This window comes from Leptinotarsa decemlineata, unplaced genomic scaffold (genome assembly GCF_025532065.1).
Source record: "Leptinotarsa decemlineata unplaced genomic scaffold, Ldec_3_MD MMD2_tig00026282_RagTag_RagTag, whole genome shotgun sequence".
NCBI classification, from domain to species: domain Eukaryota; kingdom Metazoa; phylum Arthropoda; class Insecta; order Coleoptera; family Chrysomelidae; genus Leptinotarsa; species Leptinotarsa decemlineata.
The window spans coordinates 5,841,947-5,856,741 of NW_027412668.1; the positions used below are offsets into that span (position 1 = coordinate 5,841,947).

General features: G+C 33.9%; 1 protein-coding gene across 1 annotated transcript in view; it reads left to right on the plus strand.

Annotated features, from left to right (window-relative positions):
• LOC111506181 (ephrin-A1) overlaps nucleotides 1–14,795 on the plus strand; it is a 357,598-nt gene that overhangs the window by 321,613 nt on the left and 21,190 nt on the right. The window contains 2 exon segments of the mRNA XM_074179692.1: nucleotides 11,609–11,877; nucleotides 13,081–13,300. Of these exon segments, the coding sequence (XP_074035793.1) occupies nucleotides 11,674–11,877; nucleotides 13,081–13,300 (424 nt within the window). The 5' untranslated portion in view covers nucleotides 11,609–11,673.

Here is a 14,795-nt window from a genome sequence, read left to right on the forward strand (position 1 = left end):
TTACGGAATAATGGATACAGTGAATTCGAAATATACATATGGTGTTACGTTACGGACCATTGTGGATACATGCCTGCAAGCCGAACCACCACTGCATGCGGCGTTATTTTGTGCCTCATATTACGTTACGGAATGATTGATATCAAAACTCAAAATGTTTCTGGAAGAAACCCGTCAACTATCAACGAGCCGAACATACGGATACGCTCCTGAATAAGCCGAAATGTCAAAACTTGTAGAGTAATTTGAAAAACCAATTTTCAATTATAATATATTCATATAAAAACTGACATTTCTATCCGTGACACACATTCTGAATGATCTCGTCGAGTCGGCTAACAAACTACCTCATTGTTTTCTATAATTGATTATATCACAATTCAAACAAACCGATGAAAGACAGGATTTACTTTCATGTGAAAAGCAGCCGCACATACAACGAATGACAAACAAAACGAAACATTTCAATTCATCGACGAATTTTAACGGATTCGCGCTAATTAACGCAAATTATTAAAACAAATGCTTTTCACACATGCCAAAACTCCGAACGAAAACCTCGCAGCGATGAAAAGTTAATGGAAAAGGTAAAAATGTGGAAATATAGATCTCAGATTGAGATAGTGTCGAGGGTCCCGAAAGGGAGATTAAAATTATGGTTATTTTTATGTCGTAAATCAATAGGGGTGGCTTTAATAGATTGTTTTGCGAGCTAAACGAAACATTGGTTTATAAAACGGGTAGAGAATAGGTGAACTTCAAGTGGGGGCGACTGCTGAAGTCTTTGTGATGCAATTAAATTGTGTTTTGTATCCTCCTCGTTTATTTTTATTGTATTTACAGGCTGTTACAGATGTTCGACATTACGTGACGCGGTCCAAATTGGATGCTAATGCAAATGCGGTATTATAAATTTACCGAAATATATCTGGGAGGGCACATCTGGCTCGAAAGAGCCGATAAGTAACATTAAGCATTCTTAGGATGATTTCTAAAGTATGGTGACAATTATCATTTCGTTTGAATGAAGTGAGAAAATGTTGGTGTTTGGTTGAATAGACCACGATTTATGAACACTAGAATCGATAATAATAGATACTTTACGTTTAATCGAATATTCTAGTGATCCATTATATTACTTTGCTGTTTATTGTGTGATTGTTATTAATCAGTTTCCAATTTTTTTATTTTCTCAAACTAGAAAGTTCAATTGTTATATATTATATTGAGAAGCATTAATATTTGCATTTACATCATAAATTCACAAACAATCCAATATTCGTTAAACTTCCAAACATTTCATTCACTGTACACTTCTTTGACCTAAGGATTATAAATTTTGGCATTTTAAAATTGTTGAAAACGCCAATCTAATAAATTTCAATCGATAATATCTGTTGAGTGAAATACAACATCAAAAATATTTAAAAAAAAGATATTTAATTTGTTTGTTTTTATGGGACCACTTTAAACTGTAATATCTCAATAAATACTCAGTCAATTTAGTCTATATAAGCGCTATTTGAATCACTGCACTTTTGCCAACGTAACACAAGTTGATTAATTTCGTCAACATAAAAATTGTGTGCTCGAGATTCGAAGAAGTCGACGAAAGCCGTTTATGCCTGATCCTGATTGGCGATGGTTCTTCTGGTAAGAAGTGACTGAAACTATGGTAGTCAGTTGGAAAGAGATCTGGGGAGTATGGTGGGTGAAGCAGACCTTCGACGCTCAATTCGTGTAATTTTCGGAAGGTGATTTGTGAAACGTGCGGACGGACGTTGTCGTGGAACAGGATCGGACCTCTTCTGTTGATCAGTGACAGTTTTTGGTACATTTCGTCAATATCCGGACAATAGGACTCTGCTGTGACGGTCTGGTCTGGTTGCAGAAAGTTATAGTGAATCACACCAGCCGGTTGAAACATTTCGAAATTATTTTTTGATGGAGTCAGCGCAAAGTTACCTTTTTATCTATTGATCATGGGTCGGTCGGTAGCAGGGCGGTTCGACGTGGGTGCTTTGTTCACTCAGTCAATCGGCCGATCTGCGAGTCGATGGTTCAAGCCTCAGGCGGAACGCTCGATTTTCACTCGCTATCGTCCAACCAGTGTTAGGAATCACACGTTAAAAGGTAAGACCTCGTTAGTTCTTAGCTCGCACAAGTTTCGACTCCTGAGGCTTGTCGTTCCTAGGAGTGCGATAGCTGGTTAACGAAAAAAACATATTTTTTTTAAACACTTTCAGTCACAACAAATTAGATTATAGTCCAGTCATTTCAGGGGGTTTGCCTAGCAAAGTGGACATACCCAGCTGTAAATTTGTATAAACTTTGTATTTTGGCATCATAAAACTATTCTCAAAAGTCACATATGATTCGACGGCCACAACTTCAAAAATTGGGGGTCAAAAGTCAAAAAAAACAACTTTTTGCAAGTTTTTCGCCAATATCTCGTTTCCAATGGGTTTTATGCTAATTGTATTTATTATCAATATTGTAGAGAATTAAATTCTCTACAACTTTTGTTTCAAACATTTTTTCATACGATGAATCGTTTTTGAGATAGAGGGCAGCGCGAGCGCAGATTAAATATCATTTGAAATCAACTGGTTGTCTCGATCGAAATCAGCTCATTTAAGGTTTATAAATTATTACTCAATAAATAATTATAAATAATTTTCATTTTTTATTAACAAATACAATATGTTTAAATATTTTTTTCATTAATTATTCATTTTCAATTAAGTATCAATTTATTGACACACTTACCTGCCCGTGTAGTTATAAATTTGTAGAGGGAAAAATATATATTACATTATAATTCAAATCTAATCTAAAGAAATTATTCTTTAATGAATAAAAATGAATAGAAAATAAATAAATTTTAAATAATATTTTTATTAAAAAATCTCATTTGATACATTTGTGAATGTCAAAATTAGAAAACAGATAAAATAATTAAAAGAATAATGAGTTTTAATTTCAATTTTCTTCTTCATCGTCGTCGTCTTCTCGCAGCTGTAAACATTCAAGGGCGTTATCATCTTCATTGTCATCTTCATCCAGACTCGTTTCCGATTCTTCCATGATTTCTGGATCAAAGAACCTATCTTCGTTAACATCGGTCTCATATTGTACAGCATTGAGACAAGCTTGCCCATTACACTGGCCACAAGCTAAAGAGCATTGCAACCCCGCTTTCCTGCATCCACTTCTTGAACCACAACCACTTTTGCAGTTACAGAATATCATATTGAGTAACTCATCTGGAGCAGGTGGTTCTAGAAATCTGTTACGCATTGTCCAACACCATTCCTGGGGTTCCAAATCATGTCCTAACCAAGTTTAAACTTGGTAATAAACACGATTAAATTGTTGGTAAGCTGCTCCTCTTGTTGGTGGGATATTTGATAACTGCACAGGTTTATTGAGCTTTGTTAGCTTGACATATTGTGCATAACGAAGATGATCGATAGTGTCTACAGACTTTGGAGTATTATAAACAACTAATAAAGTTTGCAATCCACTATCAAATAATCTTTGAATCTTATCTTCTTCAAATACTGCGGCAAGTTCATCCAAATTAGATCGTTTCTCGAATGTTCTTAAAAACGTTCTTTTTTTGTTTTTTAAAGAGCGCAGAAGTCGTATCACAGCCGCTTATGTCGTGAAGGAACAAATTGTGTTTTTTAGAACTTGAATATTTGTCGAAACTTTCAGAGGAGTATATTTCCGTTTTCACATTTGCTTTGCCAACTTTTTTAAAGAAAATTTCTTGTTCAAGAGATAGTGTACGCCCAATTAAAATCACAAGTAAATGCAATTACAGTAAAAGAAAATACAATTGAAATGTAATTAAAGTATATCCCTTAATCACTTTTTGAAATATAGGAATAAATTGCATTATTGAATTCATACATCCGTTCATTAATGAAAAAAATATTTAAATATAATGTATTTGTTAATATAAAATGAAAATTATTTATAATTTATACAAATTTACAGCTGGGTATGTCAACTTTCCGAAATACAGGCCTAAATCGACCTAAAATGACTGGACAAATCATCACTGATTGTTTTAAAACACGTTTTATGTTCTGTAAATAAATAGGAGCATCTACTCCATTATTTATTTTTGTTGTAAATTCAATATCTATCGTGCATAAGAGTTGTGATAGGAAACAAAAAGTGGATATTGCTTTCAATTCATAAACCCAAGAAAGAGCCAACCGTATCAAGGCAATCAGAAGCTTACGCCTACATGAAAGTAATAAAAATCAGTTATGATCCACCTACTTCTCAAGATTATCAAACAGTTTGCACATCCTGTTGTCTGTTTCCATGACAGTTGCTTTTATTGAGGTGAAATTTTTGCCAGAATTGCTGCACATTTGCATAATTGAATTATGAAGATATGCAGCGACTGGTTTAAATTGTCGAACATTAACCTAAACATGGAGAGAACAAGTACATAGAGCAAAAATAAGAACACTTTTATCAGATGAAATCACTGTGTATTTCTAAGTATTCTGTCAGTCGAGAATAATATGTAGTGGGCATTTCCTCCTGACAAAAATGCATCCACCTCTTAATCATAACTCGCTTGCTGTTCGTCACTATATCAAATATTTGTACAGGATGTCCTGCCTCTATTTTTTTGCGGAATTCTGATGAATAGGCGATGTAACAGTAGGTCAAAGCGACAAAGAATTCTGTTTCTTGTGTTTACTTTGACTCTTTCGAGTTATATGAGGTAAAAACCGCAATATTCGTCACTTTGTGAAAGGATGCCGTGCTTGAAAAATTCCTTTGCTGCGAAGAGTTGAGTGAATTGCATATTTTGTTGTGCTTTGACGGCAATTAAGAGTGCTTTTCTGGCGTGGTCGGTTTGAACGGCGACAACTTTAAATAAAATAATACAATTCATTGATGTAAAATTTTAATTTTTTTGCGGGGCGAGTCAGTCATTTAGTGGTGTAATGAGGTAAAAATGGAAGGATACAATAGAAAATAAACATGCAGGTAACAGAATCAACTTGCAATACTTGGGCTCACCTATATTTCAATAAAAAGTCAGATTCATTTTTTTCTGTAACGTTTACCATTTCATCTAAAAACGATTAGAATCATAACATGTGAAAATTATATTCTTGCCAACGAACAATAAATTTTTTTCTGGTCTCATCGAAAGCTTTCAAGTATCACCTAAACAAATTATAATGATTTTATAACCCCACTTTCTGTATAAGCAGAAATGAAAATATTATGACCTCTTTCCTTAAAGTATAAGAGATAAGATTTTTCTCAAAACATTTATTGGATATCAATGTTAGAAAACCACAATTTTTGGTCTCACATTCTTTTTGAATAGTTGTTTGCACTGAGAATGAAAATAACTTTTGCAAAATTGAAACATCAACTAATTTTTGCTTTTAATTCATTTTTCTGAAAAATAATATTTTGATTCTTTTGGTATAGTTTTTTGGTAAATTTTTTGGGCATAATAATCAAGATGGAGCTAAAGAAGTAAACCTTCTTTAGCTCCATCTATATATATATATATATATATATATATATATATATGTGTATATATATATGTTTATATATGTATGATATACACATGTATACTATACATATACGTATATTAATTTTTTACAAATATTTATGGGTTTCATTGGTAAATTAATATTTTTGACTAGATTTTTATTTTCATTTACTATTTTCATTATCGGATACAGCAGTAATTAATGATGTTGTTGATTGTAAGATCGAGATAATATGCTTGTATTATAAGAAATACGATACATGTTATCGAATGAAAATCAGAAAGACATCTAGAGAAAACTGCATCGATTGTTTTATTTTTTAACTGACAATCTCGCAAACAATCAAATTCACAGTAGACGTAACTTTATTTAGATTAAATTGGGTGAATGGTGTAAAATGTTCACTAAATTTGTGGGCATATATGCTTATTTATATATTTATGTGTATATATGTGAAAATGTATATATATATATATATATATATATATCGTATATCACAGTGATATACGATATAGTCTTTCTGTCTTCACTAACTTATACCTCCCTCTTAGCTTCCGTTTGCCTTGCTCGATCACACTTTTCGTAACGCTATCGTCACGCACTCACCAGCTCACTCCCAAAGTCAAGCGTGCGGTAAAGAAGTTTTATTTCAAAAACTATCAGAAAGTGTATACAATGTGGAAATTAACGAAATCAAAAAAATACCATATCGACTCTTTTCTGTGTAAAATTATTCATGACTACAAAAACTATTTATTTTCAAAATGTTTCAAATCGGTCGACTCTTAACTTCTCAAATAATAATTAGCGAAATGATAGAAAATCCTTAACATCGTCAGGCAGGGCTTCAACTTGGGCAATGATTGGAGTCGAAAATTTCGGAATGTGGTTACATTAAATGCGGATAATCCAAATTTAGGAGACACCTACAACAACGCTTTGTGACGTTGTCATATAAGACTCAATTTAGTATCTTTTTTGTAATGGAAGATACACCCGTTTTCGGGTCATTGGACAATTGACAAAAATTACAAACAAATATATTGTGTATCAAGATTCTGACTGGATATTTTTACGAGAGGATATAACAGTAGGTAATTTACAAAACATGATTAGATAAATGAATAGTTCTGGAAAAACAGGTAGATTTCAAAAAACAATTACAATACAATATTACTATTCATGATGACAATTACAAATTTTCACAATATAGACTTGATTTCCAATACGCGTTTCACTGCAATAATAGTTTCCTACGTTGGACTGGTGTATTCAGTGTATTAATTAGGAACAGGAAAAAGTCGCAGGGGACCAAATCTGGTGAGTACGGTGGGTGAGACATAATTTTCGGTGTATTTACTGGGAACAGGAAAAAGTCGCAGGGGACCAAATCTGGTGAATACGGTGGCTGAGACTTGATTACATGGCAAAAGCCAGTTGTTTTTACACTATACAGGTCGTTCATTTCGTATTGCTCCTCTTCAAGATAATACTCTTTATCGACCGTACGTACGACCATGTGGCAAAAACTCACGATGCACTACGCCACGATAATTGAAGAAAACAGTGAGCAAACCCCTGTCGTCATTCACATCTTCTCGACCTTCTATGAAGAGCTTGTACCACCTGTGAACATTTTTATGACTCAGAGTACAATCACCGTATATCACTGTCAACATTTCAAGTATTTTTTGAGCACTCAATTTCCATATTTTAAACAAAATTTTATGGAATTTTTTTTCGTCTCACTAACAAACCAAACATGATGAACGGCTGAAACTGTTAACATATGTTCGAGACGAGTGTACCAACTTAAAGACGCTAATCGAATATACGTGGCCCGCGAAATTTGAACATTCACTTTTTTTTAACAGTCCACGTACAATATTACTTCTAGGAAAATTGCTTATTTATAAATATATTAATTATTGACATTTTATAAAAACAAGTTGAATAACGGTGAGTGAATAAATAACTTCTTGTTGGTCTTTTAAAAAAACTTAAAGTATGCGTTTATTTCCAGAGATATCGGTATGTTGAATGTTTTCATTTATTCTCTGTTGGTAATGGTATAGCACATTGAATAACTGTTTTCCTAGAAGTAATATATTGTAATTGTTTTTTTCAAATCATACCTGCTTTACCAATATCAATCGTTCATCTTATTGAATTATTTAGTTACGTACTGTTATATAAAAGACATTTTAAATAGAATAGTTTGATGTATCAGTTCAACTGATGAAGCTATCGTGTAGCGAAACGCATGTTACATATAATTTATTGTGGAAACTGTATAATAATCATTATGGATACTGAAAAAGCAAACACGCGTTTTGTTTATTAGGTTAAATTACTAGAATAAAGTTTGTAGGAAATCACTAGGGGAGTTGTCATTAGTGTGTGATAATTTGAAGGATAGATATTTTTAATGAAACATTTATATCTCCCAGTCATCCACACAGTAGGATATGCCAAATGATTGCTCTAAATAACTACTCAATTGGCTAATACCACGATGGATATTCAATTACATGACCTTTCTTTCTCTTAAATGTCAATGGTCATCCAAAAATTATATCAAATACAGTGATTGGCTTGTTTAAATATCAAAGGTGCCATGAGAACACCAACCGCGGCAATGAAATTAATTCCTGGTCTGACCCATCTGGACCTGTACGTTAAGGAGGTTGAGTTAATGGCCATGTTACGATTGCCAGGTTTGTGTTCAATAAACCCTACAAAATACAAATTGAACAGAACAGAGTCTGATGCTACAAATGCAATACGCATACATACAGACGGCTCAAAAACAAAAAAAGGCTAAGGATGTGAAGTTTACTCCAGATCACTTAGGCTATGTATTAAGTGGGGAATGGGAAAAACACCAGCGTGGTTCAAACAGAACTGGCTGGTATCTCAATCGCCACAAAAGAAATAACCAGGAAAGGAATTTCTGGCAAAAACATAACAATCTGCACTAACAGCAGAAAAGCACTATTAGCCTTGGAATAGACAACGTGTTACCTCAGGGCTGGTACTAGAGTGCCACCAAGATTTAGCCAAAGCCTCGGTGGATAATAATAACATTATCCTGAGGTCGGTTGAAGGGCACGACAGGAGTAAAAGTAATCGAATTTCCGATTCTTTGGCCTAGGAAGCGGCTGGACTAAGAATTTTAGGACCCAGTGACACCTACGGCCTGATGACTTACCTCTATATTATGGGGCTAGTGGGCACACCTCTATACAGAATGTGTGAACAGGAAGATGTGACTGTCAGGGATGTCCTGTGCGAGTGCCCGGAGTTATCGTCAATAAGAGAATGTGTGTTCGGCGAGTCTTGGCCTACACCTGCCGATATAAAGGAGATGTCTCCCAGCGACCTGTCCACCTTCCTGGAAAGGACAGGATGGACGATGACCTAGGAGGACAACTCCTTAGGAGAATGTATAATTGGTCATGTGTGGCCTAAGTGCTGTGGGCCTACACTCACCCTCACTACTCTACAGAGACATAAGTCCAAATTTTTTTGCTTGATTATTTTCATTGCATCTTCATTTTCTCTCTTAACTGTACCTTCTCGTCACCTTGTTCTTTTTGTAACTTTGTTTAAACGAGTGCAGTACTCTTTTATAGTTTATGGTAAGTCTTGTATTCGGCAATTTTCCCTCGTACATTCCAGAATCCAGGAGAACTGTCTATCAACTCACCGTAATTACTATAGCAGATAATAATTTAGATGCAATCACCTTCAACGTTAAACCGTGTTAGTCAAGCTTCTTTTGTTCCTGGCGAATTCTTCGACTGTAACCACTCAATAAGATGGATCCATATCATTATTCAAGGCTTCATTCGCGCCGTAATAAGCACATAATTCCATGGAATACAACATTTCAGCGAATAATACAAGGTGTTCCGTACGGTGTCGACAGAATGTGATCTTTCAATTCGAGCGGCCTACATTTTCCTCTTGAAAACGTTTTGCAACGGTTCGAAGACAGATACCCAGATAGATATTATTTACGAGGTACTGGAGTGCTAACTTTTTAGGAGAGGTGATAAAATAGTTGATGGTTGAAATTTAAAACTTGAGAAACTGTTTCCGTGTTCAAGTTTTTATTGCGGCGATTAGCATATTTTTTAGGCAGTCATTTGAAAAGCGATATCATATTTGCTGAGCTCAGTTGTTGATCTTGATCTTCTGTTTACAACGAATTCTACATATAATTATCAGATTTACCAGCTAGATTTAGATTCGAACAAAAAGTTGTGGGTTTTTTATTAGACCTAAAGATAACATTTGATACCGTGGACCATAAAACTCTTCCAAAAATAACACATAATATCCAAGGTTTACTTTTTAATTGGTTTCGAAATTATTGACTGAATAGGAAGCAATAAGTCCTTATATAATATGGGGGTACCGCAAGGATAAATACTTGGACCTACCTACAGTAAATTCATTTGGTAAATCAAAAATGTTTGGTGATGAAATCACTTCAATTTACAATGTAAATAGTGTACCAAAACTTACAATTGATATTTTAAAACACCTTGATCAAATATCATTATGGCTTCAATGCCATAAAATGTCACAATTTTTAGAAATTTTTCTATATGTTTATATCAAAAAGGTCTATATGAAACTATTCAAAAGATCAATAATTAAAATATTAACACTGTCCTAGTGCTACATTTCTTGGTCTCATTCTAGATGAAAATTTATCAACAACAATAACTCCCATAATTAGACTCTTATTCAAAATAAATTTTGTACCCTTTCAATAAATTAGATTGCTTTATTTTTCATCAGTATATTCAAATGACAACAAATATTTATTGAAACCAGCTAACTTCATAACAAAATTATAAAGTGTATATTCAAGTTGAACTACAAGGGGCCTACAATAAACATATATCAACATAAAAACTATTAGATTTGTCATCCTCAATTGAATTCCAATTATATACCTTCATTCATTTCGTCAAAAATGAGCTTAAATATTCAAATCTGCGGCATATGGCGTGTAATAAGTTGTTTGTAGTATATGACCATTTATAGGTTAATTCTTATTCATCAGGGCTTTAATATTGGTATTGGACGGAGGGACCATGTGCTATTGCGGAACTTCTTTTTGTTTAGTGACTGTCCGCCAATTAAAGTAATTTATATGTGAAATGTAAGAGTTTTATCAAATGTGAAGTGAGGGCCCCCTTTATTCACGCCGGTAACCAGGCCGGCGTGGTTCGAATAATCTCGTAAAGGGGGTCATGTATGTGAAAAAAAACAAAAAGTCTCCCGAGGAGGAGGCAAACTTAAACAATTATTCTTTTCAAATGAACAAAAACTAGGGGTGGCAGCATTGCCACCCCTAGTTTTGCAGTGTTTCCCCACACAGCAAGATTCCTGTGTGTCCCCACGAAATCTCCTGACAGCTGTTTAGAGGAGAAACTTGGCCGAGAGAGAAACAACGGCCATACAAAACACCCGGATTCAACATTCAATTGTAAAACGGATTAAGCAGGTTCTAAGTTGAGTGAGATTTGACTGACCCTGGTCTCAATTCTTTTACTACTAGTAGTTTTAACATGAGACCACATTTTCTATATCAATTTACGCCAGTCAGTGTTTGTGATTTTACGGAATTATCACGTTTAACATCGTTCCATCTATTGTCGAGAAGTTATATTATTCTTATGCTACAGCCTAGAAGAATCTGACATCAAATAACTTCTTCTTCTTTTCGATTCAATGGCATCAGCAAATAAGGCTACCCGGCCAGTTGGTAGATATCAAATAATTTTATTGACAGATGACAGATTTTATTATTTTAGGACTAGTAGGTGCATTTTGCGGTAGACTATGTTTAGAAAATCGAATAATGAACAAAAAATGTAAGATGAACGTATCACTTATAATATATAAAGTTAGATTCTGCCTATTTTCATTTTATTCAAAAAAACTCGATTTGGGAATAAATGTGTTGAATTCAACTGGGTTCAAGATAGCAAACACAACATCTCTAAAAATCATTTTGCCAATATTTCTTTATTTTGTTCCAGATTGATGGAAAGGGAGAAAGTCATGTAAATCGTCGACCGACAGCACTCGAATTAGAAGAAGCACGATGATTTGGCAACCGACCCGCGTACTTCTGCAGGGCCTCGTTCTTCTAACCTTCAGCTTGCACTGGTTCGCGCTGGCCACTTTGCCGAGCAACGCCAAGTTTTACACGATACACTGGAACTCGTCGAACCCCATTTTTCGTATCGATAACACCGACAATATCATCGATGTCAATAGGAACAACGTTAAGTTTGAATATGATCAGGTGAGACCATCAATGATGTTGATAACCTATTTGATGAAAGGAAAAAGACGTAATAATATGACTAAAAGACTAATTTTATTCTGTCAAAGATTATAATACTGATTTTTATTGATCTTTAGAAACACAAGCATCATCGACACGTTAAATTACAAATTTAAAAAAAAATTACAGGAAAGTTACACAAACAATAACGATTGGTCAGTCAATGATAGTGATAACAGTTGAATATCTTGAGCATAACAAAAATTCTACATAAAAACATATACTACACTCTGTTTAATGGTTGGAGGAAGTTTGAAAAACTTCAAATATGAACCGGAAAAAAAACCTATAAAAAAACATTCAATGCACAAACACGAGTTTCAGTATCGCAGTTTGCACAGCAAATAATCATTATGGAAATACTTTTGCATAAAATCAGTTCCTGTGTTCTCATAAATAGCTTATCTAAGGACAATGAACAAGGTTATTTCACTGAAACTGCTAAAAATGCAATGTATGACTTGAAATTAAAACCTTTTTACCGTTTACGCATCATATACTCGACTTATATTTCTGTATTTCTTATTTTTCTGTATTCTTCTACAGAATAGAAACAATTGCTGTATAAAAATATTCATAATTTTTTTTTAAAAGACATTTTCTTTCATTTATAATTTTTTTTTTCATGTTATTCGGTATATCATTGGTCCATTCGGTATATCATTGGTTCCATAGTATTGAGATAAAATAACTTTTGAATGGCTACAAAGTTGTAATTTTTGTAGTAATAGCTGTAAGAACATCTATTTTTTGAATTGAAGGGGTTATATTTTTTTCGGGAAAGAAAGTTTTTGGCTTTCTACTACTCCATCTGATACAAAAAAAAGGGATGAGAGAATCTTCCAAAGAAAGGAAGGAAGTAATCAATTTGAAACACTATACATGAATGTGTATTTTTTCATTTATACACGATCTTCTCTCACTCTTTTGTAACAATCCTTTTCTAAATAATTACTTCTAACATTTTCACCTTGTAGAATAATTGAATTTATACTGATTTTTCGGTACTTGTGGGGTTAACTTTGGGAACTAATAACCTAATATACACTGCAGGAATGAGAAGTATTTTTCCTTTCCACAAAAAATGTTTTAATCTGGGGCTTTATTAACGTTACTTTTTGAATATCCCTCGTAAATATGTATGTCATCTGTTTGTTCCAGGTGAACCTGATATGCCCCGTGTACATGCCCGGCATGCGAGACGAAGAGATGGAGAAGTACATCATCTACAACGTTTCCAAGGATGAATACGAAACCTGTAGGATAACTAACCCCAATCCCAAGATAATAGCTGTTTGCGATAAACCTTACAAGCTTATGTATTTTACTATTACGTTTAGACCGTTCACACCTCAACCGGGAGGGCTGGAGTTTTTGCCAGGTGAGTTGATTTTTTCAAACGTCAATCCAAATAAATTGAACACCGATGATGATGATGAAGTTGATTCTTAATAGCTCCAGAATACGGTTATGGGGTTTGACAGTGTGTATCGTTTTCCCCTCGTAACTTATTTGTACTGCATCTCAAATGTATTAGTATACTTTTGTTATTTTTATTATAATCGGAAAGTGCGGAAATGTTAGATCTTTTTTTTCTGGGAGTCAAAAATAGTTAATGTTACTACGAGGGCTATTCAAATAGTTGATTAACACACTCTACAGAAATAATTATTCAATCATCCAAATGTTCATGCCCTTTTTCTAAGTTACTCCTCTGCTCTCACTTTCTCCAAAGCTTTGATAATATTGGTGTTGGCATAAATTTGACTGTCCCAACCTAACTTCCAAGGAACAGCCAGAAATTGCAAGTCTATCGAATAGATGAGAAACATTTCTTAATATTTTCGTGTGCCTTCCACATGTTTCCCTTTGGATCATTTGCTTATCAATCAACTTGAAAAATTACTCCTTCAATAGTTCTTAAATAAAATTCATTTATTGGTCTCTGCCTAGTTGTTGCCGACTTACAAAAATTCATTTTTTTGTTGTACTGCATTCACATCAGTAGAGAGATGGCCCGGAAAAATAAAATTCAGTTTGTCAAAATTAATTAGAAAACTAGCAAATATATGGTATATCTTTGGTCTCATTTTATTCAATATATACCAATTTTTTGGCGCTCTGTTATTTAATGTACTAAATTTTATCAAAAATCATTGATGTCCAAAATTGGAAAGTCGTGCGATCAACATTTCATAAAATATCTGGAAATTATGATTTCTAGTCATTTGAACATAGCCTAAACACATAGGACTTCTTGAGGCTCTATCACGTAGAAAAACCTCTCGACCTAGGAGTTTCACAAATGAAATATCTAACACAAAATTACTATTAACATTCATGCAGCATATCTGCATATCAACAGGGAAAATTGAATTTCAAAAAATTCTGTTCAAAATATATTCATCTTCAATAACTTCGACAACATATTCAACCAGTTCTCCACTAAATGCATATTTTCTTGTTTACAAGAACATAGTTCAAACTGATTGAAAAGGGTGTATATCGTTAGCACATCATTGGACATTTCAGTAGACAGCGTTTTGTATCTTGCACTAAGATTGGATCATCGAGATAATATGCGACTTCATTTAGATCACAGTGAATTTTCTAAATGTACACAGCCATACTTCATCCACCGTACAGTCTATATCTGACCCCATTTGACTTCTGATTGTTACCTAATATCAAGTTTTCGCTCAGATAACTCGAGAAATTTGGTCTTAGCTAGAAACCAGAGCCCAATCATAACGCATTTACGATCCAACACCAGACAACGCCATTTCGACCCGCCACCTTCTGCTAAATTATTGTTGCATACAACTGTCCTTATAGAAGCTTACAAAGGCGGTGCGTTGCGTTTTTTTGTCCTTTAA